Here is a 27,770-nt window from a genome sequence, read left to right as displayed (position 1 = left end):
ACCACTATACCATGCTTGAAATAATACAGGTCAGGAATGCTATAATCTTATTTAGACCTTGAAAAACGGTAATTGTTAAGTGGGAGCAGAAGGCCCTTAATGGTCTGCTGCAAATAACCCAGACATTATCCAAGAGATTCTCCCCTTCAAGTCAGGGCTGGACAATCATTCCAATTTTAAGATGAAACCATAGCACCAAGCTAGGTCCTATACTAATAAAAATTAGCACAGCTAATTCATCTCAACTGAAGGCCTAGCCACCAGCCAGCCAAATGCTTTCATATGGTGCGGTAACAGAAAAATAAAAGCTGGTTTTAGGGACTAAAATGCTAATTAGATGATAGCAACAGAAGGATAGCTAAAACAAACATGCTATGTTGCTCTTGTCCTTTAGCAATGAGTACATTTCCCATCCAACAGGCAGACATCTTAGTGCAATGCAAGTAACAGAACAGGCAAGGAAATCTGCCACCATAAAGCAAAGATACTGAGTAAAATGTTCAGGAAAGTGCAGAATTGTGAGGGCCTACTATGGCGCTAGAAACATGCATTTCAGTGCTGTCTGTATGGTCGAAAAAACTTGCTTGATCTACAGATCTCTGCTAAAGGCAGGACCTTAGGATATAGACTACCTGAACAACTATCTTTCCCCACATCTACTTATCTGCATAGGACACTCAGATCTCTGTTGGTAGACTTCTTCTAGATAAGTCCATTTTCTGAAGTCATGCTGTAGTGATGGATGAGAAGAACTTCTAGGTTGTGTTACCTTGTTTTGGAATATTCTTCCCATGCAGACTCACCTGGCACCCATCTTAATGCAATTTTTGAATCACATTGGCCCGGTACAGACTGCTGGAAAGCGGCAGTCTGGGGCCAATTTTAGGGCTCAGGATTGCGGAGCAATCACATGTTCCCAAGCCCTTCTGCGTGGTGGCAGTGCCATCATGGTGCAGCCCTGTCCACATGGGGGCTGCCATGATGACGCAAGTGCGGCAGACTGTCTAAATGCTATGCCCCTGCACATGTCACTGCACATGAGTGTGATATTGACGCATTCATGGCCCCTGCTGTGCAGACTAAAAAGAACCTGATTTCAGCGGGTTCTTTTTATTCCTGATGGAGGCTGTGGTGGTTGGTTGGTGCAGCCTCCGTCAGGAGTAAAAACAGGAGGGTCTAGCCTGCCCTTTCGAGGCATTCTGTTGAGCCCCATTAAGACCTTTTAATCTTCCCAATCATTTTTCAGTTATAAATGACCATTTTATTTTAGTCTACTTTGTGATGTTCACATTTTTCTTCCTCTGTTGCTTACTTTTCATTAGATAGTTGTTAAGATATGGCCTTGTATTATTTTGAATGCTTTATTGTTAACTACCAATACATCATTTTCTTTCTGAAAAGCAGGACATACATTTTCTGAAAAGCAGGACATACATTTTCAAAATGATATTTAATAAGCAAGCATGTCAGGAAAGGTTAAGCTAGAATAGCCTCTTGCTCAGGATAAGGGACAGTTTTGTTTCCTCTGTAGGGCAATTTTGGTTTCCTAAGGCATCAGCCTTTGTTAAGGAAACAAACAAACAAAAAAAATTAAGTAACAAAAATATCTAAGTTAAGCCTGTTAGGGTCTACTTTTAAATCAGCAGAGTAGCTGAAATGTGTCTAACTATACTTCGCTAAGAACTGAGACTGTCTCAAAATATGCACACATACAAAAACCAAAAGTAGCTTGCAGTTTAAACAAAAGTTTACCAGTGGCTTTAATCTACATATATAGAGAGGCTATATCCTAATCTAGCTAATGGTTAGTTCAGAAGAAGAAATTTTCTATCACCATCTTTCCAAACAAAGTTGAGAGAGGAGGAAGACAGGGCACCTGGAAATCCGACAGGGCACGAGAAAATCTTAGAGAGAGAGAGAGAGAACTTCCCAAAACGGGGAGTGACTTGAATTATGTGAAGTCGAAGGCTTTCATGGACAGCATCCATAGTTTTTTGTGGGTTTTTCGGGCTATGTGGCCATGTTCTAGCCGAGTTTCTTCCTGACATTCTCTGAAGATGCCAGCCACAGATGCTGGTGAAACGTCAGGAAGAAACTCTGGGGGACTGGCTGGGGGATTCCAGTTGTAATATATATATATATATATATATATATATATATATATATATATATATATATATCACAGTTCTTAGCGAAGTATAGTTAGACACATTTCTGCTACTCTATATATATATATTGCTACAACTGGAATCACCCAGCCAGTCTGGCTACTGCAAGCTACATTCCTTTTCGTCCCCCGTCCCTTTTCTGTTGCAACAGACTAGCAGATCCACTTCTCAGAGGAGGAATGGTTTTATTTTCAAAAGGAAGTGGCATTTGCCATCATTCCTCCTTCTCCCATCTTTTCTGCCTTACTCAAGGAAATTCCAAGGGAAAGCAGTCAGGGAAGGGAAAAGATAGGCTTGCGTTGAGTCAGATTGTGAGTACCTCTGGGCCTGCTCATGTTCCTCACAGGCAGCCCATTGCTTGTTCCCTTTTGTGGCACTTCTTTGCTCTCTGGCAAAGAAGCGAGCATGAAAAGGCACCGTTGCACCCCCTTATTTCTCTGCACCTCCCATTAGGATGCCAGTGCTCCTCACCTTCAATGAATGGATGCAACTGCAGTTTCTGAGCCGGTTCCCTGCATAATAATGGGTGATACTACTGGCATTCATAATTAATATGCAACAGCTGGCAAGGATAAGGTCAGTAGAATAGTCTATTTGAAAAAATGTTGAGCTTGTTCAGCATGTTTCTGCTCCACTATTTCAAGCATAAAACTTGTAAAAACTATTTTTTCAGGCAATGACCAGAATCTCTTTGGGACAGAACGGTCAATGGCCATGGTGGCTGGAAGGGATTCTGCAATTTGTAGTTCAGTGTGTTTGAGGTTTTTGTTGTTTTTACAGTTTGTAAGGGTTTTTAAACAAATAAACCAAATATGCATGCTTCACATGAAAATAGAGCAGAAATCCTAAAGGTTTTCAAGCTTCGTTTAGGTGTTATACTGGGATTTGGGAGATCTGGATCCAAGTCCTCACTGAACGATAAAACTTACTGGATAAATTTAAGCAAATTACTCTTTTTCTCTCAGCATGATTTACCTCCTGGGCTGTTGTAAAGATAAAGTGAACAAAAGGAGGGTTCTGTGTATGCCATGTCCTCTTTAGACAGTTTGTCCTCTGAGGAAGAAGCAGCAGACATACTGGGAAAGGTGGACCAGATGCCTGATAACCAGCCCAGTCCTCCTTTGGTTCAACTACAGGAAGAGGACCTAGAGGAGACTTCCTCCAGTCCCCATAAAAGACTGGGGAGCCAGTGTATGGCTCAGACTGTTCTCTGCCAATGGAGTGAGAGGCTACATTTCAGGCATCAGAGAGAACACAGCTGTGAGGCATACTCTTTAAATACTTCAGGAAAGCAGGACATAGGCTGAGCTGGCTGCCTAAATAAGTGAGGACTTTCTCTCAGTCAATGTGTTGGGTTCAGTTCAGTTCACCTCTTGACAACCAGCTTATGCAAATATTGATTTATGACAACTGGACTGTTTCCATGACCTTGCTACCCCAACTCCCTGGACTCTGTTCTAATTTACACCTTACTAACAGTGAACTGTATATTACCAGATACCTTTTGATTCCTCATCTGCTGATTTTGGCACTTGAACTCTGGTTCAGCTTTGAGAGTGGAGCAGTGTAACAATTTTTAAAATTATTTAATGACTGATTATGAATGCATGGTGTGATGCTCCTTCTATCCTGGATCCGATTCCTACATCACACTGCTAATGATTAAATGACAGAATCGTATAAGCCATTGGAGCTGACATAAGGATTTCCCACATGTACCAGATATCTCCTGTGCTTCTGTTAATCAACCTGTACCAGTTAAACAAGGCATTCGGCCATGGAGGAGCTACAGATATACCTTAAAAAAAGTAAAGGCTTTCCCTTGACAAGATTGTCTAGTTGTGTCTGACTGGGGCGGGGCGGGATGTTCATCTCTGTTACTAAGCCGAAGCCGGTGTTGTCAATGACAACTCCAAGATCATGTGGCCACCATGACTGCACAGAACACTGTTACCTTCCCACTGAAGTGGTACCTATTTATCTTGCACTTTTACATGCTTTCAAACTGCTAGGATGGCACAAGCTGGGACTAGTGACAGGAGCTGCACCTTACCTGTGATATATTAGGCTATAGAAAGCTTGAGAACATTTCCTTTCTCATGTTACAAGTCCACTTATACCATCTCATGCCAGCACAGCTAGGAACATATTCAGTGTGTCTTAAGCAGGAAAGGCTTACTTAATGACATTGTCACAGGTTACCCCGTGACATTACCAGCAGCTACCTCCAATATCTCAGAGCCTGGGTACAAATGACCAGATAACCCCTAACTGGGCCTAATTGGTTACTGGAACCAGTGTAGCAGGCTGGATGATATAAGGGGTAGAGTTTCCTTAAGCCCTATCCTTCCTCCTTTCCCCTGCTCTGGTATCATCTGGCTTCTCCATCTGTATCCATTTTTAATTATTCTGTGCAAAGAAAGGCATGAAGTTCTACTCTGTGCATGGAGAAAGTCCCTTCTTCAGCTTCTCAATATTCTTGTTGGATAGTTGAGGGGAAAATTCTGTTAATTATTAACTATCACGAGACATGATATCGCAGACATATGTAATGATCTATTTGTTTATCTTATGAAAAATAACTTTAGGCTTCATGGAAATTTAATTTAATTTTTATGTATGTAAGGCCCAGTACACACCGGCCTGAAAGGCTGGCCTGGAGGCGAAGTTGGGGCATTGGATCCAGATGATGCACACCCTGCCCCTGCTCCCAGGGCAACATGATGCCACGCCCCACTCCACATGGTGCACAGCATCGTGATGCTCTTCCAGTGTGGCATCCATATGATGCAGTGCCAAAGGAGTGCCGTATAGCCATGCCGCCACGGCTATGGCACCCTTTCAAGAGTGCAAAAAGGAGTCATTTTTGTGGCTCCTTTTTGTGTCCTGAAAAGGCCAGATCAGGGCCATGGCATGAGGTTGCGTGAGGAAAGGGGTGGCATCCCACTGCCCCTTTGGGGCTGTCTGGCGAGCCCTTAAGCCATCATTCTCTCAACACACTATCCAAGGAAATATAGCAAAAATTAGTCATAAGAGTAAAAAAAAAAATTTTAAAAGTTAAATAAGCCATCATATTAAAAATTGCACTGATTTTTTAAAAAAATAGTTTAAAGCATTTATAACAAAATGGATAAAGAAAAAAAATTGCAGTACACACATTCCATTAAAAAGAAATCTTTCCACAGGAACCAGTTAATGGCCAAAAGATTGTCAATTTTTTAAAAAGAGGTTTTTGTATAGGGGCAGAGAAAGAGCAGAGAGGAGGGCAGCAAAGCCTCCTGTGGAAGGAAGTTCCACAGCCTAAGAGGAGCCATGAAGAAGGCCCTATATCTCATGTCTTCACCAACCATTCCTGAGATGATGGTGGGACCTTGGACCTTATCACACCTTGATATTTGGAGCTCAGATCAGGGGTGACTGCGGGTCGAACAATGCAAACTGACATTATTATGTTAATGTATTTTCACACCTGGTTGCCCTTCCATTGCCCTTTTGAACTGAGTGGGAATCGAATACAAGGCAAGTGACGTGGTATAGATTCATGCAAAGCGGAGTGAGTGCAAATTGTATTTCCACACCGGTGCATGCCATGGGGATTCAACGATTCGAATTGGGACCCTTGCACATGTTCAGTGGGGGATCCTGAACCTTTGCACTTCCGGGATGAAGAAGGGAGCCTCGTTCCACTTTCATGCAAATGCTAGCCTCACCTGAATGACAGCTGCACCTTTCTTCCTCCCTTCTATTTTCCCATCCCTGGCAGCCAAATTCAAAGTGATCCTCCGTGTCAGAGCCCCTTTCAATTTCAGCTACATATATCTATATCTATCCTCTTGTCATTCCCCTCATCTATTTCAGCTACAATGTATATCTACATCTATTCTTCTGTCATTCTCCTCATCTATTTCATCTACATCTCTCCTTCCCATTGCAACAGTTGCCTTCTCTTAGGTTGCATCCACACTGGGGAGATAATCTGGTTTAACTCCACTTTAACTGTCCTGGCTCAGTGCTATGGAATTCTGGGAACTGTAGTGTCCTGAGACATTGAGGCTTCTCTGTCAGAGAGCTCTGGTTCAAAAACATTAATATACATCCTTATAGAGATCTTGTTGCACCTCTGAGACTAAATGCGTCTGAGGAAGCAGACTTTAGGAAAGTTCATGCTGCCAACTTCTTTCTTTCAAATAATAATAATAATAATAATAATAATAATAATAATAAGGTTCAAAGACATATTTTGGAGCACCTAGATGCATCTGAGGAAGTGCTGCAAGAGGCAGTGGTGGAGGACGACCAGGGTTTGATCCCTTACTTGGGTGTAAAAAACCCCCACTGGGCTAGTCACACTGTCTCAGCCTCAGAGGATGATAAGGGTGAATCCCCTCTAAACAATCTTCCCAAGGAAACCCTTTGGGCAAGTCACACTGTCTCAGCCTCAGAGGATGGCAAGGGCGAACCCCCTCTGAACAATCAGCCCAAGGAAACCCCTTGGGCAAGTCACACTCTCTCTATATGTGTGTGCGTATGTATATGTGTGAATTTGTATGTGTGTGTGTATATGTGTGTGTGTATGTGTGTGTGTGTATATGTGTGTGTATATGTATATATGTGAGTGTGTGTGTATGTGTGTATATATATGTGTGTGTATATGTATATGACTGTGTGTATGTGTGTATATATATATGTGTGTGTGTGTGTGTGTATGTGAGTGTGTGTGTATGTGTATATATATGTGAGTGTGTGTATGTGTAAATATAAATGTGTCTGTATGTGAGTGTGTGTGTATATATGTGTGTGTGTGTGTCTGTATGTATATGGTATGTGTGAGGATATTGTTGTGTGTGGCATTTGAATGTGTGTGTATATATATGTGAATGTGTTGTGATGTGTGTATATAAAGTGTCTGTATGTATGTATATGAGTGTGTTGTGTATGTGTATATATGTGTGTGTGCGAGAGAGATGAGAAAGAGGGAGGAAGTGGGGAGAGGAGCGCTGGCTGCCAGGCACCTCTGCCGGAGGTGCCGTGGGGGAAGGAAGCGGAAGGGAGCGAGCGAGCTCCCCAGCCCTGGTTGCCCTGAAAGCGAAAAGGGACACCGGAAGGAAATGGGGCAAAATGCCAGTGGGCATCATGGGAGATTTGCAACCCGGGGGTCTTGCATGGTCTTCCAGAGCACACCGATGGCATTCCACACCACAAACAGCAGTGGATTCGAATCCAGCTTGAATGCGGATCCTGTCAATCCACTTTTTAGCGAACTCTCCAAAATGAGCTGCCAGTAAGGATTCAGTTCGCAAGCTCTGCGGAAGGAGGACACAAGGGGCTCCCATTGAAAGCAACCAGGTGTGAAAATACATGTTAATTAGGTGATGAATTCGCATTGCTCAATCCGCACTCACCCTCGTTCTGAGCAGGAAAAACCCCGTTTGATAAGGCCCCAAAAGAAAACTTTCTGCCAAGAAAGTCAAGCTCATGCAGGGAGATACAATCTTTCAGACAGTCTGGATCCAAGCCATTTGGAAGAAAACAGGAGACATCCACTCAGTCCTTTCCTATCCTAATAGCTGTTTCTGCATTCAGTTCCCTCTCCTTGCTCACTACTGAAAGGTTTAAGCAAAACCTGGCAACCGGCTCCATTGTTATTCCATTTCATACCTGCAGCCTTCTAGTTATTCCTTTCTTTTTCTTAAAAGTCAGTGTGTAATGTAACATGTCATTTGGTCACAGGCCAGTATAGACATTCCACGCACTGCAAGCTCTTTGTCCTCTCAGGGAAAATGCACAATAAAGCTACAGCTGCTGTCAGGGCTGTGGGAGTCAGTATACTAGGGAATTCTGGGAATTATAGTTTTGGGGGACATTTAGCTTTCTCTGTCAGAGAGCTCTGGTGCTACAATAAACTACAGCTCCCAGGATTCCCTAGCACTGAGCCAGGGCAGTAAAAGCGGTCTCAAACTGGATTATTTCTGCAGTGTGTTTTGGATGTAAGTTGCAGCATGTAGAATTAACTGATATGAACTAGCCCCAGTGTACATACTTCATTAGATAGAGAATAACAGCCTTTTCACATTACATAATTATAGCACTATGATTTCACTTTAACTTTCATGGCTGTATCCCAATGGAATCCTGGGATTCATAGTTTGGACAGCAGCTGGAGCTCTCAGTCTGAGAAATGTAAATACCCTTCCCTAAGCTGCAAATCCCAGGATGCCATAGTACACTACCATGACAGTTACAGTTGAACCGTAGTCTGTATCTGTGTAGTTTGAAAGGTCCCAAATATCGGGATCTGTAGTTCTCTGGATGTGGTTGGATGACAGCTCTCCTATATGCACCTTGGACTGTACAAAGGAGTAATATTTGCTCAGACAGCAAAATGCCTGCCCAAATGCCAGCTCTGAAAGTATATGCCAATATCTGCATATAAATAATGGAGAAATGTTCAGGGAATTGTAGGAAATATTTACCTTGAGTCAGCAGGTTCCATTTCCAGAGGCTCTTCTGAGTCCACCTAGCTGAGGAATTACTTAGAAATTGTATTGGGCACAAGGGAAGACCAAAATGGAAAACTGCAGTGCAGCAGCATCCCCCCCACCAATAATATATGCATGTGGGGGAAAACTTTCCAGATCGAGCATGGCCTGCTGACTTGGCATAGGAAACTAGATAGCACGGCTCATTCCATATGCTTTTGTTCATGCATTAGAATATTTTCAGGCTTGAGAGATATAAATTAATGTAGAGGATCCGGTGGGAAATAGCTTCTCATATTATCAAGTTTACCTGGCTTGGATATCGAGAAAGATGAAGCACCAAATGAATCCTTTTCAGTGTTTTCCTAGCTTTAGCTTGAATACCTAATAATAATAATAATAATAATAATAATAATAACAACAACAATAGCAGCAATCCACCTCTTCCGAAAGATCAAGGCATGGAACAGCAACAGATTAAAATACAACACATTATTATTATTATTATTATTATTATTATTATTATTATTATTATCCTTTATTTATGAAGCGCTGTAAATTTACACAGCGCTGTACATGCAATCTTTTTAATTAGACGGTTCCCTGCCCTCGGGCTTACAATCTAAAAAGACCTGACACAGAAGGAGAAGGGAGTGGTGGAGGCAAAGGGTAAGAGGTCCAGCAGTTCCTCTCTACCTCCGAGGCCTGGACCAAGGCAGATGGACTGGAGGGAGGGCTTGGCTTCATAATGGATGGTTAATCTTCATCCAGGGAAAGTACATACTCTCAAGTAGGATAATACATATACAATACATAGCAATACAGGAAATGGTTCGATAAACAGGCAACAAAAAAACATCAGATAGTAAGTGACAATTATGCAATGCCTGGGAAGGCTTCTCTGAACAGGATGGTTTTCAACTCCGTTTTGAAGCTGGTTAAAGAAGTGATGGCTCTTGCTTGTGGGGGAAGAAGGTTCCAGGAGTGAGGGGCAGCAAGTGAAAAGGGGCGAATCCGGGATGGGGCAGAGGAAATCCTGGGCTGAGACAGGAACCCTTGACTACCAGAACGGAGGGCCCTGGTGGGAAGGTGAGGAGAAAGAAGGTCTGACATAACATCAGTTAAAACACATAGCATAAGTTTAAAAGAAAATATAAGATCAATATATATTAAAACAATCAGTCCATAGTTTTAAATTAATAATTTAAAAATCATGTGGATAGGCCTACTGGAAGAAACTGATCTCTAGTGCTGTTTTAAATTTGGACAGAATATTTAGCTTATTGTTTTTTGGGTAATGGGAGGGAGACTAGTACATAGTTGCAAGACTTCTGTATCAAGTACCAAAATAAAATGCCTGGCTTTGGACATTTCATAGTGCTTCATATACAACTGTAATGTTAGCAGCACCACACTCCGTGGCACACAATTTGCATGCAACACCTGACCTGTATTCCTCCTAAATACTGGTGTTTCCACAAGTGTTAAAAGCACCATTGATTGCACTATACTTAACAGTAGCATCTAAAACAGACTTCACTGAGTCCAGAGGACAAATTGTATCCCTGGAACATCCCAGGGATTCACCCTTCCCCTTATCACTGAATATGCGGCTGATTTGATGGTGCAGTGGTGGCAAAGAGAGCCTTATTTCTCTTTAAGGACAATATGAAGGCGCATATAACTTATTTCAGATGCATAAGAGGAAACAGCTAGAATAAATAATCTATAATAGCAGTGTCTCATGTTTAGAAGATCAAAGGACATCTGCAGTTTTTGGCTTATTACAGACTGCCAAAATAAAGCTGCTTGGGGTCTCTTTGGAGGCATGCTGTTTAAATGATGCGTGCATCCTAAGAATCCGAAAGCTGCACCAAAGCTGCCCTCCAGTGCTTAGGAATGGAGTGTGGCTTTGGCGCGACCTCCGGACTCTTAGGACCCATGCGTCATTTAAATAGCACACCTCCAAAGAGACCCGAAGCAGCTTTATTTTGGCAGTCTGTAACAGGCCATTGTCTAGGTGTAATATGTGAATGTGCCCAATACTGTTCTGTTTGGGCCAACATGAGAAAGACAATATGGAGCTACAGATGTACCTTAGACTTCTCTGGAATGGTTTCAAAAAGCAGCATTTCCCCCCCTCTTTCCCTGCTTTTCTTCCAGAATGATTTCTCTAGTAATTTGAATCTTATTGGCATCACTTTGCTTTAATCTAATTGTCTCTGTATTAACTAATTTCTGCTTTCTTTCTCTTGAGAGCAGACCAGATGTGAATGGATGGCATCAGATTAACAATGCAAGATCCCTTTCTCCATTATTTCCTCTTTGTCTCTGTACATCTAAGCTTGGGGGAAAGTCTTATGTGACTTCAAGAGTTTTTCATCTTGCTGTTTAAATATATAGTTAGTACAAATGAAGCCATTTTAATCACTTGTTCTATTTGTTCTTCATCTCAAACGGCTAGCCACTGGGAATTCATACATTCAGGCTAATCACCCAGTGACTGCATCATCAAGTGTTAAACTTGTGTGTGTGAGTGTGTCTTTGTGTGACACAGCTATCAACCTTCTAGCTTGGAGTCTTTGAGATCCTGTTGCATGAGCTCAAAATATAATTTGAGCTGGAATCATAGAGTTGGAAGAGACCACAAGGCCCTCCAGTCCAACCCCCTGCCATGCAGGAATTCACAGTCAAAGCACCCCCAACAGATCGCTATCTAGCCTCTGTTTAAAAACCTCCAAAGAAGGTTATATTGTCTCGATCAAGAGAAGTAATAGTGCTACTGTATTCTGCTTTGGTCAGGCCCCACCTGGAATATTGTATCCAGTTCTGGGCACCACAATTCAGAAAGGACATTGAGAAACTGGAGCGTGTCCAAAGGAGGGCGACTAAAATGGTGAAGGGTCTGGAAACCATGTCCTGTGAGGAACGACTTAGGGAGCTGGGGGTGTTTAGCCTGGAGAAGAGAAGGTTAAGAGGTGATATGATAGCCCTGTTTAAATATTTGAAGGGATGTCATATTGAAGAGAGAACAAGCTTGTTTTCTGCTGCTCCAGAGAACAGGATCAGGAACAATGGATGCAACTCCAGGAAAAGAGATTCCGCCTCAACATTAGGAGGAACTTCCTGACAGTAAGGGCTGTTTGACAGTGGAACACACTTCCTCAGAGTGTAGTGGAGTCTCCTTCCCTGGAGGCCTTTAAACAGAGGCTGGATGGCCAGCTGTCGGGGATGTTTTGATTGAGATTTCTTGCATGACAGGGGCTTGGACTGGGTGGCCCTTGTGGTCTCTTCCAACTCTACAATTCTATGATTCTATGAGAGGGAGACTTCACCACACTCCAAGGCAACAGTATTCCAGTATCAGACACCTCTTAGCATTAGGAGGTTCAGTCTAATGTTTAGGTCGAATCTCTTTTCCTGTAGCTTGCATCCATTGTTCTGTGTCCTATTCTCTGGAGCAGCAGAAAACAAGCTTGCTCCATCCTCAATATGACACTCCTTCAAATATTTAAACAGGGCTATCATATAATCTCTTAACCATCTCTCCTCCAGACTCAACATTCCCAGCTCCCTAAGTCTCTCCTCACAGGGCATGGTTTACAGACCCTTCAACATTTTGGTTGCTCATGCTCCAGCATCCTTTTTGACTTGTGGTGCCCACAACTGAACACAGTATTCTAGGTAAGGCCTGATTAAAGCAGAATAGTATTATTATTTCCCTTGATCTAGACATTAAATCTATTGATGCAGCCTAGAATCACATTCGCTTATCTAGCTGCTGCATCACACAATTGACTTATGTTCAGTTTGTGGCCTACTAAGACTTCTAGATCCCTTTCACATGTACAGTTGTCAAGCCAAGTGTCCCCCCCCCCCCGCCGTACCTTACATTTTACTGTGTTGAAATTCATTTTGTTAGTTTTGGCCCAGCTTTCTAATCTATAAAGGTCATTTTGAATGTTGATCCTGTCCTCTGGGGTCTTAGCTATTCCTCCTAATTTGGTGTCATCTGCAAATGTGATAAGTATGTCCCCAATTCTGTCTTCCAAATAATTGATAAAAATGTTGAATAGCACTGGGCCCAGGACAGAACCCTGTGGGACCCCACTGGCCACCTCTTTCCAGGATGAAGAGGAGCCATTGCTGAGCACCCTTTGGGTTTGACTGGTCAACCAATTGCAAACCCACCTAACAGTTGCACTGTCTAGCCCACATTTTACTAGCTATGGAGTAATAACACATTGTGGGATGTAACTATGTGATATCAAGTGCAATCCAGTCCCTGAACTTTGACCTCCAAAAAGATACTTACAGGCACATGCAACTGAATGTTAATTGTATAAGTGTAGAATTCAAAGACTGATTTGAGCAGAGGCCTTAGTTTAAGGATCTACATTTTACTTGTATAAAGCCTCCACTCCTAACTGGCTGCACTCCAGATAGGTTGGACTATAGTGTCCATCATCCCCAGGCAGTAATCATTGAATATGGAGGGTCCTAGGTTGAGGAAGTATGGCATAAATTCTAACATTACACTCTAAGGATTTTTTTTTTAAAAAATTGAGCAACATTTTTCTCCTTTTTTTTCTTTCACCCCAACTGGCATGTTTCATGGTGCCCCAATATCTCTGTGACTGCTGATGAGCCACAAAGGATTTTCACTGTCTGATGGTTATTATTATTATTACTGAAGGAGAGATAGTAAACTGGCACCTTCCTATTACCGAGGAAGCTCAGACTAAATAATTATTCACTCAAGAGGTACTTCAGGATGACATTTAATTATGTGATGGGGAAAAATAAGCCATATGAGTATAATGTAACTATTACCCCACTGTGGCTTGCTGGAGAAAAACAGTAATCAAGTTTGTGATGCAGCTATTCCAGGAAAAAGATATTACTCAGTCATTTTGGGTCACAGATCGGAGACCAAGGTCATGTGGCAGCAGTTCTAGGATGTATCATAGCATGGTACTGGTGCCTCACTCTTTCTGTGTATTATTGTGAAAGAAACTCTCTTATGTGTATTAGAAGATGTACCCAAGCTCATGGCAGATAATGTGAGGTGTATTCCAATATATCTGGAAGGCCGATTGGGCAGTCTCAGATTTTAAAAATTTCCCAGTCAGCCATGAAGCTTTGCCACTGTGGAGTGTGAGTGGTGAGGCCAGCCACTTCTTCTCAGACTAACCTTTCTCACAGTCTTGTTGTGAGGATGTAATATGACTGAAAACTAAAATATTAGTTGCATTTGTTTATACATGGTTTTCCCACAGGCAGCTGTGCCCGAAGCAACTCGCAATACACAATGATATGAAACCTAGTATCACATGGAGGGGGGGAGGGGGTTACAAAATGGAAAAGCAAATTAAACAACAAATGGAGGGGGGTGGGACTGTAAAATTCAGTAAACATTGCATAAATTCCATATTACAAGAAAGTCATCTAAGCTGAGTGTGTTAAGTTCAGAGCAACAGCAACATTGGAAGGATAAAACAAATATTAATGTAGCCTACTCTGGACTCCCAGAAAACTGTTGTAAATACAGTTCAGGATCTTTAGAGAGGTTTGTTTCCTTCTGAACAGATTAACAGTTGCCCGCTTTATCTGTTCTCCCATGGATGCTGGTGTTAGCAAGAGGAACATTCTGGGCACTGGCAATGGTGTGCTGCCCCAAACCTCCTGGCAGTAAGGCAGAACAAACACAACAAACACATGGCAAATGTGCCAGCTGTGCATCCGGGTGTTGTGTCCTCCTCCTAGTCTTGTATTTTTTAAAGTTATGATTCTATTCTTTGCCATTTTACACTCAGGAAAAAAGTAATTCTAATAGCCACTTCACATTTTGATGCAGCTTTTAACAATTCCCTGGACTTTTCTCAAAGTAAGCATACCGAAGCTACATGTTTAGGAATATTTAAGCAAACAGCATTGATAGGTTGAGACGCCTTCACATATATCCTCTGCATGTTAAAGTAAGTGGATGTTTCACCCACACTTGGCCCACTGTGGTTTTGTTCTAGTAAACATGTTGGAGGTGTAAGGCCTCAAAGTAGTGCTTTGAAGTTGAGCTTTGGGAAAGAGAGCCTGAAACTACTACTTAGCAGTGGGGGTTGTGCAGATCTCCACATGTTGGGCTGTAGCTCCTATAGCAATTTAGCCACTGTAGCCAATAATGGGAATTTGAGATCTTTGAGTCCACTGTCTGGAGGGATGGACCTCTGCTTTATGTCAGGCAAACCTCTCAGCATAAAGCAGATCACCAACTTATGTTTTTTCCTGGCTTGCTTTCAGGAATGATTCCAAAATGTCCAGTCTGCTGAGAAGTAACTGGTACAGAAGGGTCATAGCCCAGTATTTTGCATGCAGAAGGTTCCAGGATCAGTTCTGGGTATTTCTAAGGCAGGTCTCAGATTGGTTGCTTTTCTGCAACTAACATCACACCCTCCAGATGTTTTGGATTATAAATACCAGCAGTGCAAGTGATAAGGTCCACTGCAGAAAAAATGCAGTTTGATACCACTTGAACTGCCATGGTGAAATCCTACAGAATCCTGGGATCTGAAGCTTGGTGAGGAGCCGGCACTCTTTGGCAGAGAAGGCAAAAGACCTTGTACCTAGTCCAGAAACTACAGTTAGTACAAATCATGGCAGCCAAGCTGATCACTGGTAAAACTAGAAGTGACCATATTACACCTATTCTGAAATCTCTTCCCAGGCTGCCTATTGGTTTCCAGTACAAGGTGTTGATGATTCCCTTTAAAGCCCTACATGGCTTGGGTCCAACCTATATAAGGGATCACTTACTTCTGTACAATCCACCCTGCACCCTCAGGTCCTCTAGGAGGAATTTATTGCAACCCATGAAAACAGACTAACGGCAACCTCCCAGAGGATGTTCTCCGCTACCGCTCCCAGACTATGGAACACCTTGCCAGAGGAGATCCGTCAAATAACTAGCCTAGACAGCTTCAAAAAAGCTGTCAGTATGGATCTCTTCCAGCAGGCCTTCCCAGAATAGTTCAATCTAATTTCTCTACTCTCCCTACTTTATGTAATCACTGCCTCTACTAAAATTTGCTGTCATTTGAACAGGTTTAATTTTTAAACTGTATTGTATTTAATCCTGTTTCAAAGGGTGGGGGTTAATATATTTATAAAGTATGTATTATTCCAACATTTTCTAGTCATGTAAGCCGCCTTGATTGCTGCAGCAGAAAGGCGAGGTATAAGAATAAATTTTATTTTATTTATTTTATTGTAAAAGAACAGATCCCAGGATTCCATAGGACGGAGCTACAGCACTTAAAGCGGCATCAGTCGGCATTCTTTCGACAGTGTAGGTCGGTGGTCCCCAAATCTGTGCTTTTGGACTTCAGCTCCCAGAAGCCCAAACTATTGGTCAACGTGGCTGAGGCTTCTGGGAGTTGAAGTCCAAAATCTCTTGAAGGTGAAGGGCACAGTTTGGGGACCACTGGTGGAGATGGACCCTTGGAAGGGGTTTATTTATGGGGAGGTAAAATGCCGCCAGAGATGCCAAGCGTGGGGGACTCTCTGTCTCCACAGTTAGGGGGCTCCCACGCCCATAGAAGCCATAGTGGCCCCCTTCCCCCCCTCCTCCTCCATTATCATCATCATCTTCTCCTTCTCCTTCTGAGGCACAAGGTGCTTTTTGCCTCCACTGCCTTCCTTGTCGCTGTCCAAGGCCCAGTGGTTCTGAACCTGGTTGGGGAAACACCTCAGGGAGTCTCAGGAAACTACAACTCCCAGCAGACAATTCCTAGCGGCAGATGGGGTGGGAGAGGAGGGTGACCCAGATGTCCTCCTTTTCCAGGACACGTCCTCCATTTCATCCTTTCTGTCCAGGAGGGATTTCATAATGTCCTCCATCTGGAACCTGACTAAGCATGGATTTGCATTTCTAGGAATGTTTTGAGCTTTTGATTTTGGAACATCCTCCATTCTTATTGAATGTCCTCCATTTTGCGGTGCCTTGTCCTCTTTTTTGGTTAGGATATCTGGGATGTGTATGAAGAGAAGATAAATAGACTGCATGGGTTTTTTCCCCTCAGGGTGACCAGGTGTCACAACCCCAAAGAAGGACAAGGCAAAGCAAAATGGAAGACCTTCAAGAAAGAATGGAAGGCAGGACCACATCTAAAACCTATTTCTAGGGCCTCCTAGACACAGAAATCCATGCTTCTTATTCAGGCTCTAGATGGAGGACATTATGGAATTCCTCCTGGGCAGAAGGCTGAAATGGAGGACAGGTCCTGGAAAACAAGGACATCTCTGGTCACCCCGAATTTGTAGGACCTACAAGAAAAACAGAACACATTACCACATATGAAAGCACTCCTAGGAATATAAATGTTGTGCTTAGTTGTGCTCAAAATGGAGGACATTATGGAACCACATATAAAAGCTGTTTCTAGGACTTCCTAGACACAGAAATACATGCTTCTTAGTCAGGCTCCAGATGGAGGACATTATGGAATTCCTCATGGACAGAAGGTTGAAATGGAAGGCAGGTCCAGGAAAAGGAGGACAAGTCTGGTCACCCCGAATATAGGACCTTCAAGGAAAACAGAGTACATTACCACATATAAAAGCTTTAAAAAACCTCTTAGAAATATAAATCTATGCTTTTTGGCTATGTTCAGAATGGAGGACATTTTGGAATTCCCCCTGGACAGAAGGTTGCAAGGTCCTGGAAAAGGAGAGAACCTGGTCACTGACATTACCACAATTAAAAGCTCAAAACCCTAATATATAAATAGAAATCCTTGCTTCAGAAAGCTCCAGATGGAGGACATGTCCTGGAAAAGGAGGACATCTCTGCGCACCTTCAAGAAAGATGGGGGACATGCCCCCATATATAAAAGCCCCAAACCCTAATATATCAATAGAAATCCTTGCTTCAGAAAGCTCCAGATGGAGGACATTATGGAATCCCTCCTGGGAAGAAGGCTGAAATGGAGGACAGGTCCTGGAAAAGGAGTGAAGGCCTGTCTGGTCACTTTGAATGTAGGACCCTCAAGAGGAAAAATGGAGATGACCACACACAGATAGATAGATAGATAGATAGATAGGGGGGAAAAAGCTCAAAACCCCCTATAATATATCAATAGCTATTCAAGCTTCTGAGTCAGAAGGCTTCCAGATGGACGATATTATACCTCTGGGGAATGCCCCCTGGATAAGAGGGGTCTGGAAGAGGTGGAGGAAGGCAGGTGCTGGAAAAGGAAAAGGAAAGAGGAGGACACAATGCCTGGCGAAGGGTGGTCACTCGGGGCGCGCGCGGGCTCCCCCTGGAGGCGAGAAAGGGAGCTGGTGCTAGTGCTGCTGGGGCTAGTGCTGCTGCTGGGGCTTGGCTTCAGAGGAGCAGTTTGCCTTCCCTCCCTCCCTCCCTCCTTCCTTCCCTGCGCGCGCACAGAGACCACCGCCGCCCCCTCTTCTTTCCTTCCTGCCTTCCCTTCTTCTCCCTGGGCTGGGCTGGGCTGGGCTGGGCTGGGCTGGGAGGCAGCCTCATCCTCATCCTCTGGGCACCTGAGCACAAGCAAGCAAGGAGCTGGGCTGGGCTGGGGACTAGAGACAAAAGCCAAGGCAGGGTAGTGGGCTGCGGTCCAGAGGGTCACGCCTCAGACACTCTTCTTCCTCCTCCTCCTTTTCCCTTTCTTTGAGGGAAGGCACTTGCTGCTGCTGCTGCTGTTGCTGCTGCTGTTGCTGAGAAGGAGAAGGTGGAGAGAGCCAGAGGAGGAGGAAGGTGAGCCAGTCCATGGTTGAGCAGCCCTGAGGCGTCTGTCTGGAGAAGAAGGAGGAGGAGAAGCAGCCTCCAGCCCCTCGCCTGGGCAGCCCAGGATGCGCCCTGCTCCTCGCTTCTGACCCTCAGCCCTGCCGCGATGATCTCCCCAGGGAACCAGCAGCACCAGCACCAGCACCAGCAGCAGCAGCAGGCGAACCATGTGGTGGCCACCATCGAGAACCTGCCCCCTGAGGTCTCCCGGAGCAGCAGCAGCAGCCTCTCCGCCCCGTCCTCCTCCTCCAGCCTCCGGCAGAGGGTCAGGAAAGTCTTGAACAGGTGAGTGGGCAGGGCTGGGTGCCTCCTCTTCATCTTGGACTCCTAGAGTTGGAAGGGACCCCAAGGGTCATCCAGGCGGACCCCATTCTGCCATGCAGGAACTCACCATCAAAGCACTCCCTGGGACAGATGGCCATCTAGCCACTCTTTAAAGACCTCCAAAGACATAAGGTGTCTTCTTCTTCTTCTAACCCCCCCCCCCCTTGGTTGGATTATGGTTGGTGGGTAAAGAGGGACTTCCTGCATGGCAGGGGGTTGGACTAAATGGCCCTGGTGGGTGTGTCTCCCAACTCTGTGATCTTCCTTCAGAGGGCTGTGTCTCTGGTGGTGATGGTGGGGTGGACAAAATGGAAGCCACGTTTGGAGCAGCAGGTGCCTTTGGATGCTGGCTGGAAGAGGGTAGTTGCGAAAAGAGTAAAAGTGTGAAGGAACCACAGCCCTCTCCATGAGGAGAGAGAAAGAGAGAGAAGAAAAATCTGGAGGGCTGTAAATTCTACCCAGTTCCTCTTGAGCATTCCTCCTTTTCCATCCTTTAGCTAAACTGAAAGAATGGAGGAGGCGAAAGGCATTTTGGGGGAACCAGCCAGCGCACCTCCCCTCCTTCTCATTATCTGAGCAGCTCCAGCTCTTTCTTTGGACAAGGTGTGGGCAAAGGGATGCCACCTGCTGATCCAGGACAGGAAGAAACCTCTGCCAGCCCTTTCCCTTTGCACCCAAGGGGACCCATCCTCCAGAAACATAAGTGGTGTAGTCAAAGCCCACTCTTTTGCAAAGGACTGAAGTCAGCCGGTGCTTCCATAGGTTGTGAAAATGAATCACCCCATTAGGTGATGCTGCGTGTGACTCCCAAGTCAGGCTTCTTGAAAGCAACACTTTGCACAGAACTGGGGCTCTTTCACCTAGCAGATCTCCAACTCCCAGAATTGGGAGTTTTGCTTCACCAACTTGTTTAGGAACAACCTAGGCTGAGCTGCCTGTTTTCCTAAGGAAATGATCCTTAATGAGAAGTCACTGCAGTGTGAAGTTTTCAATCTTAATGATGAAATCTCAGAGGACTTCATACCCAGATCGGATTATTTGAGTGGAGAGGATGAAGTCGGGGATTTAGAAACACATCCGAGGTGATTAGTGGCTTCCTTTTTGAATATGGGGATGCAGTATGTGTGCGTGTACCTGTGTGCTTCTACACATTTGCCATGTTCCTAACAAACAAAGCCTAATGCCCCGTGAGGTTTTCAGTGGGTTTGGAGGATTAGCTCCAGCCTGCCTGCTGGTGATAGGGAAAGTTCTCTATATTGTCAAGACAAGAAGAGTTCCTTAACAGGTTGGTGAAGCAAAACTAGGGCTGCATCCACACTGGAGAAGTAACCCGGTTTGGCACCGCTTTAACTGTCCTGGCTGAAGGCTATGCAATTCTGGGAGTTGGAGTTTGTTGTGGGGCCCAGAGTGGGTTATTTCTCCAGTGTGGATGCAGCCTTAGATTGCCTTTGCAGGTGGTCTTTAAGAGGAAGATGATGCAACAATCTTAAAGGGTTGGATGAGTCTGCCGGAGTGATGCAAAATCAGTTTATTTTAAAACAGTGTCCCTTTTAAATGGAAAATCCACAATTCTCTTCCTTCAAGTCTGATTATCCAGAATAATCTCATAAACCTCCTGCTGCAGGGTTTCTGAGCCAGGGTTCCTTGAAACCCTTAGGGTTCCACGAGAGGTCGCTAGGGGTTCTGAGGAAGATTGGGATTGGAGGAAAAACACACACCCCTTTTTTATGCAGGGGTTCTCAAGACCTAAAGATTATCTCAAGGGTTTTTCCGTGCCAAAAAGGTTGAGAAAGCCATCCTGTAGTACATGGCTGCTGCCATCTGCCTTACTCAGACAATGGGCCCATCTAATTTTATTTTGTTGTTGACACTGAGTGGCATTGACTTCCCAGGTTTCAAGTGGGAGTTTCACTCACTCTACCTGAAGATACCAGGGACTGAACGCAGGACCTTCTGCATTTAGCAAATGTGCCCTTCTTGTGAATGCCCCCCTCACAGATTTAATTTCTGATCAAGTTTTTTCATGGAAGGTTGACTGGACCTATTGCTGCTGAGTGTATCCATATGTTTACCTATGTAATACGTTCCCAAGGATAGGGAAACTGTGGCTTTTGATTTTAACTACTAAATTCCTTAAAAATCCCAGCCAGCATGACCAGTGGTTTGGGTGATGGGAGTACCCACCTGTAGCTGAAGGACCAAGAAAGTTAGCAGTTGAAGTTTCTCATCCTTAGAGGAGCAGAGCATACATATTTCTAGGGTAGAGTGAATCTGCACATCTTTGAAGATGCGTGTCTTCAGAATGTGTCTTCAAGTCAGCTGTTGGCTTATGATGACCCCATGAATTTCATAGGATTTTCTTAGGCAAGGAATACTCAGAGGTGGTTGTGCAAGTTTCTTCCTCTGAAGTATTGTCCACTGATATTTGTTGGCAGTCTTCCATCCAAGTTCTAATCAGAACTAATCCTGCTTAGATTCCAAGATCAGATGTGATCTGATACCTTTTGGGTATTTAGGATGTGAAGAGTTACATAATTAATACTCGGTTTTTGAAAAATGTAAATGCTGGAAATTACATTACATGTTTTGTCTAGGAGCTACACTTTTTTTGGCCCCCCAACTTAACCCTAAGTGTTTTGGGATATTTTGTCTCAGTTCACATGTCAGAGCCAACTCACAGCTTGGCTTTTGGGAATGTGCTGCTGTATTCTGAGGTACTTTGTTCTCCTCTCATGAGCCCATGCTCTGCTTCACTTTGTGGTTTGTAGTGGCAATTTGTTACTGTTATGTGCCTTCAAGTCATTTCTGACTTATTGTGAACCTATAATGGGGTTTTCTTGACATATTTTGTTCAGAGGAGGTTTGCCATTGCCTTCCTTTGAGGCCGAGAATATGTTACTTGCCCAAGTCCCCAGAGTCATAGTCCAGCACTCAAACCACTATGCTACACAGCAACAGGGTAAGTTTTTTTAAAAATGCTATCTGACTTGATTTGCCCCTCCATACCATCTTAACTAAAAAGAGAAACATCAAAATGTAGGCCTATGAATAACAGCTTCAATGTTTTTCTCCTGTTTGGTTTGTAACACCTTGCCTGATGAAGAAGCCAGTGAAGCTTCGAATGCTTGCAACATGTATATTGTGCATTTTGTTTGGTCCAATAAACGTATCACTGTTTGGTGGATTTTTGTTGTGACTGAAATCCCCAAATCCTGTTGAAGTAAAAGGGTCTTCAGCTGCCTGCCACTGAAAAGACAGCAAAGAAGGGGTCATTGTAACCTTCATTAGAAAGGAAATTCCAGAGTCTGGGAACATCTACACAGAAGGTCCTGTCCTATGTTCCTACCAAATGTGCCTATGAAGGTGTTGGAACTAAGAGAAGTGCCTCCCCAATCAACTTACAGCTCAGGCAGGCTCATAAGGGAAGAGGTGGTCCTTCAGATAGCTTGGGCATGAAATGTATAAGGCTTTATAGAGCATAACAACTTGTAATAGTAACTTTTGTAGTAAGAAAGTTGTGTGCTCCCTATAACTTGCCATTATTGAAGAATACTGGGAATTGAAGTCTGCCAACACCTGGGGCCCTATGATTTCTACCTCTGGTATGGGAGATTGCTTGCTATCTCATTGCCAAACCATGCAGTGATGCTCCCCTTGATTCTTGCTTCATGTATTCCAGATGTCATCCATGTAAATGATTAGTAATTCCAAGGCACAGGACTATTAATTAAGCTTGGCTCATGGCAGAACAGTGACTGGATAAGGGGAGGGGGATTTGGATTTTCCAAGTGTTTTAAGCATTTGGAGATGATTATTGCCACCAACTCTGATGATAATTTCTCTGACTCATCAAGTAATATTACTGCCTTCATTTTCACAAACTTTCTCCATCTGGGAACATCTTGGAAAGCCTGTCTGAGAGGAAAAATATATTTTGCTTAATTGGTCATAGATGCAGAATGCTTGAAGCAAATACAGCATTGCATGAGCCAACACAGGAACACCTGCTCAAGTGCTATATTTGAAGCTGATGTGGGTGGGTGAATTCCATCCAGGACTTTGGCCCCAAAGGGCACTGAAGAAGAAAGGTATTGTATTTCCTCTTGGCAGTTTAGGATATGATGCCCTTTTGGGTGGAATTGGAAATTATTGGGGTAGTGGAAGAAGCACACTGGCCTTTTCTACGTCTAATCTACTCCCTCCGTATTATTAGTAAATCTCAAAATGTGATGGAGGGGAGGTTTGAGGAGCGAAAGAATGAGAGGTGGGTTGTGATTAGAAATGTTATCAGTTAGCTTGGATCCAGTTGCAGTGTATGTGGACTGAAAGAAAGATAGAGAAAGAGGGAGTGGGGAGAGAATATTGGAAGGATTTCTTTTTCCAGCTAAGGTGTGGTGGTGTAGGGATAGACAACATTGGACTTTATTTTTAGGAACGTATTATTGTCTGCTGGTTTGTATGTTTTTTTAATCGATATTCAAAGTCGACCACTCAGGGCCAGATGTGAAATTGTAGCAAGTATGCTTCTGTACACTTAGAATTAAGAATCAGGATGCCTTTGACCAAATGCTCTTTGAAAATAATTTGCTTTCAATGCCAGAACTGAGTTCATAGGCCTTTCACATACAAAGATTTGTGCCTCATGTTCCCCCCAAGCTTTCTTCATCAGAGTAGCCCAGTTCAGAAAAGGAGAGGTGGAGTCTTTTAGTTCTTTCTGCTGTTAAAGCCATCAGGATTACTGACCTGCTGCAAGCCATCCCAACATTTTCCAACAAATTGCAATCTAACTTCTGTTTAATCTCAATGTAATCTATTCTCAGATGAGCTTTCTTAAGGAAATGAGGACTTTGGTCAGGACAATTACAAACTCTAGGAGCCACAACACCTATCATTCTCCTGTCTAGAGGAAAATAGATGTTTATCTCTTGTTTATTCCTAAGAGAAGACAGATCAATGCAAGATAAATAAAGCAGCTAAAATGAACCTCCACATTCAGGTACATAGGAGCAGAAAAGAGGACAGTTTTCTCAACCTGTTGCCCTCCAGATGTGTTCAACTACAGTTCCCAACATCCTCAGTCAACATAGCACCTATACAAGGATTGCTTATTTTGACATCTGATCTTGGAGCTATGTGTCTCTCCCTTAATAAGCCAGAGTTATAGGCCATGGTTTCTTCATGGCTTATAACTTAGGCTTGTTGAGATAAGGAGGCCAGTGTTTGGATCTCAGAATCTTTCTTTTGTTGTTCTGGTGTGTTGGTCCATTGCACCAGCATGTTGTCTTATCTCATCAAGCCAGTTATTTTTGCATGTAAACACAGTTAAAAGCTGTTCCCTGTATAATTCAGCAATATTGAAACTTATATGTGATATATATTTACATTAATTCAGTTTTATTTTTCAACAAATCCCAACATGTTGTCATACCTCCCTCCCCAAGTTCTGGAATTTAACTAGTTTGATTATTCATAAATGGCTAAGGCAACTAGTGCAAAGATAAATGTAGTTTCTTGTTAGCTATGACAAAACTATAGTAGCCATTAAGTGGGAGCCAGGAGTCAGAACTGGAAAGAAAGAACTAGGAAATAAGCCAAAGGTTGGAGCAAGCAAAGGATTGTGGTTTAGTTCCAATTACTTGTCTCAACTAGAGCTTATTTTATTTTTAACAAATCATTTTATTGCTTTAATGGATTTTGGCCTGAGAATTCATGATATAGGGATATACATATTTTAGTAAATAAAATGATAAGTGTGTGTGTGTGGAGGGGAGTAGTAGTAGTGTTGACTTACCAGGTTTCCTACTGGGAAGACCCAGTAGACTATTCCAAGTTGAAAGAGTCACTTTACTGCTTGAGAAGTAGGAATGTGAAGCCCTCTAGAGTAGATACTTTGAGCTGCAGTTTCATTTGTTCCTGACCATTGGGTATACTCACTGGGGCTGAAAAGAGTTGGAGATAAAACATCTGGAGTCCATCAGACTGCCTACCCCTGGCTCAGGGAGATGCTCCAATGTATGGCCCCAAGACAGCCTCAACCAAGCAAAAGATGTATGCCCAGAATGATGGGCTCTTTTTTATTTATTTGGAGTATTTATACCTCACTCTTCAGCCAAAATTGGCTCCAAAAGCAGTTTACAAACCATTAATTCAACAGTTAGCTTCCCTCAGGCTTACAATCTAAATAGAAGGAAATACAGAAGGAAAATGTCTTGCCAGTGGGGGCAGGGGTTAAGTCCAGCAGATGCTGGCTGCTCTTCTTCTCTTCCAGAGGAAAGAACAACAACAGTTGGAATATGAAGGGAGCATTTCCTCAGCAGCTGCTGATGCCCAGGTATGATGGAAGTCTATCTGGCTGTTCTTCTCTCTCTCAGAGGCTGGAGCAATGACTTAAGGTTCCCATACATCCTCCTTTTCTTGGATTGTCCTCTTTTTCAGAGATAAAATGTTATATACTAGGAGTATTTAAAGTGAGAGTTGTCATAACAGTCAGTGTGTATTCTCCCCCCCCCCCCTCAAAATATAGCAACCCTACCGTAACCACCATTACAAAAGGTGGGGAAACTTATTAGAGAGGTGTGAAGAACTGTAGGGAGGGAGAAACCATCGAATAATCAATTGATGCCAGCTTTTATCATGGTAAGTGCCAACCAGATTTTCCATAAGCCAGGATCATTAAAAAAAACCCAACCCATCACAAGCTATTTTCAGAACCTAGATTAAAGAAAATTGTTAGGCCCCAAACTAATGGGCAGACAGGGGCAGCTTCCGGTTGCTCTGGGGATATGCACACGATGCACACCCCTGGAGCACCTGGAAGCCACCCTGGGGTCATGGGGGTCTGGCTAAGGCAGCCCAAAATTGGTCCCAAAAGGAGCGGCTTCTAGCTGCTCCTTATCGTAGTCCTTTTGGGACTATGGCAGGAGGTGCCCTCGGGGCCATGGGATATGTTTGCTGTGGCCCCAGGGGTGAATGGGCTGGAAGTGGCTTCTGGCTGCTCCTGGATGCCCATCTGTTTTGCCCCCAAGTGAGCCTTATCAGTTCACTTGTTCTTCCTACCTGCAATATTCTTAAGATAGTTTCCTCTATTTCTGGTGTTCAGGTGTGAGTTCTGTTGCTATCCAAAATCTTTCTACCCCTACACACCAAAGAGGGAGGCACCAGTAGATTCAGAGGAACCCTACATTTTGCAAAAGCAAGCAAGCAGATAAACTTTTAGGTGAATGCTAGGGACTTCCCAAACAGCATAATGAAAACTGGGAATGTTTAGTAACTATACAATGAATACTGCCTGCTATAAGGAGGGAATAGTGTGGGAGGAGAAAGTATTATGAGTATTATGAGGAAGGGTATGAGGGCCTGTGACATAAACAAGAGGATCCCATGCTACAACATTTTGTTGCGGTCCCATATGGATTATTTCTTTTACTGTGTCCTAGTAAAAGCTCTTAGAAGGGAAAACATGGTAGCCAATTTTCTCTGACCTGCCTAGTTAGGAATTTCATGCGTAATGTCATTTTGCTCATTTTCCCTATGTATAGCAGAGTTTCTTGGCTAAGATATAATTGTCCTTCTCCACTTTAAAGACACACAATTCTTAACAAAAAATGTTATGGAAGACTGGAGACTTGCTTTCACTAAAATTGTGGTGGGAAATTGTCTTCTGCTCATCACAGCCTTCTGAAGCTAGTGCTACTCTTGTGTTCTAACAGTTTCTGTTAATTTAGAACAACTTGATTTTTCTTTCTTTCTTTTTAAGAATCAGCCTTCTAAAATATGTAATCCAAATTGACTATCTTGCTTCCTCAAAATCTGGATTGTTGTTAGGGCTTCTAATAAACTTGTAACTATGTGGTCAAATTATTTTCATGCTTGTATGGCAAGCTTGTCCTTGGCTTTCTGAGAATTTGCCAACTGCATTCCTTCAACATAGCCTGGGAAAATTCACAGGGTTCCTATCTAGATATAATTTACACAAATGAAAGGATTGTTTTGTAATTTCAGTAGCTAACTCCTCTTTTGAATGTGGAAAATTACTGAATGCTATGTAGACCCATGACCCAAAAGGGATTTGCAGTCACTGACAATGTATGATTTTTTATGTACAAATTAGTTGATGTACTTAAGTTTTTAAAAAAAAGGTTTTCCTCCTTCCTCAAAACTCAGCAATAGATGTATCAGTAAAGGTTTTAGAATCAGGAATAGAAAGATTATGCCATGCTTCTGGATTAAATCTAACACATATGTACACTGGCCACCAAGTTCATACCTTGTCCTGCTAGCTTGCTCAGAGAAACCTTAGGCTTAGCATGCCAATGAGATGTATCTGATCATCATCTGATGATGTATCGAGAATACTATTTTTATCCATTAAATCTTGAGTGCACAAGATTTAAAATGGATAACTTAAAAGACTGGCTTAAATAAAAAATGCTATGTCCTGTGGGTCTTCCCTTCAGCCCCCTAAACTGTTATATGTCTCTTCTATAAATTTATGTATGATGTCTTATAGCAACCCTTAGGAATATAAATAGAATAAAATATCATGGGGTATTTTGTCAAAAGGCAAAAGGGGGGGGGGGCTATTGGATTTCAAAGGCCCAAATTCTACTGAGGACTGTTAACTTTGAGTTACTTCTCCTCATTAAATGCATTCAAAGACACCATCTGAAGAATAGCATGATAAAACGTAGGAGGCTTTAATCACTGATGTAAGGACAATAAACTAACCTGCTAAGTGCTGCTTCTAAGGAAGCACTTTGATGTATATTGAGGCACTGCTTTTGGCTATGAACTGATCTTCTTGGGAAAGGAACACTGGTGTATCCTCAGAACTGCCAATCCAGGTTTCTAAAAGCTGTAGATCCTTGAAGGTGGGAACAGGTAAGATGCTATCTGGAAATGTTACTTTTGTAGACTACAGTTCCCAGAATCAAGCTTGTAAAATATGGGCTAGACAAAGGAACTGTTAAATGGATCTGTAATTGGTTGACCGGCCGAACC

At 43.1% G+C, this 27,770-nt stretch overlaps 1 protein-coding gene across 2 annotated transcripts in view; it reads left to right on the top strand.

The window, feature by feature from the left end:
- Positions 1 to 18,151: 18,151 nt before the first annotated feature.
- SLC35F1 (solute carrier family 35 member F1) overlaps positions 18,152 to 27,770 on the top strand; it is a 288,718-nt gene continuing 279,099 nt past the window's right edge. Inside the window, exon 1 of one of the 2 annotated variants that reach the window (XM_042445873.1) lies at positions 18,152 to 18,731. In XM_042445873.1, coding sequence (XP_042301807.1) covers positions 18,553 to 18,731 — 179 coding nt within the window. In that variant the 5' untranslated portion in view covers positions 18,152 to 18,552. Of the gene's footprint in view, positions 18,732 to 25,048; positions 25,102 to 27,770 lie in introns of those variants that run through there. The other variant, XM_042445874.1, reaches the window with a different exon arrangement.

This window comes from Sceloporus undulatus, chromosome 1 (assembly GCF_019175285.1).
Source record: "Sceloporus undulatus isolate JIND9_A2432 ecotype Alabama chromosome 1, SceUnd_v1.1, whole genome shotgun sequence".
Taxonomy (NCBI): Eukaryota; Metazoa; Chordata; class Lepidosauria; order Squamata; family Phrynosomatidae; genus Sceloporus; species Sceloporus undulatus.
Note: the sequence above shows the minus strand (reverse complement) of the source record. Positions and strands in the feature narration are given on the sequence as shown.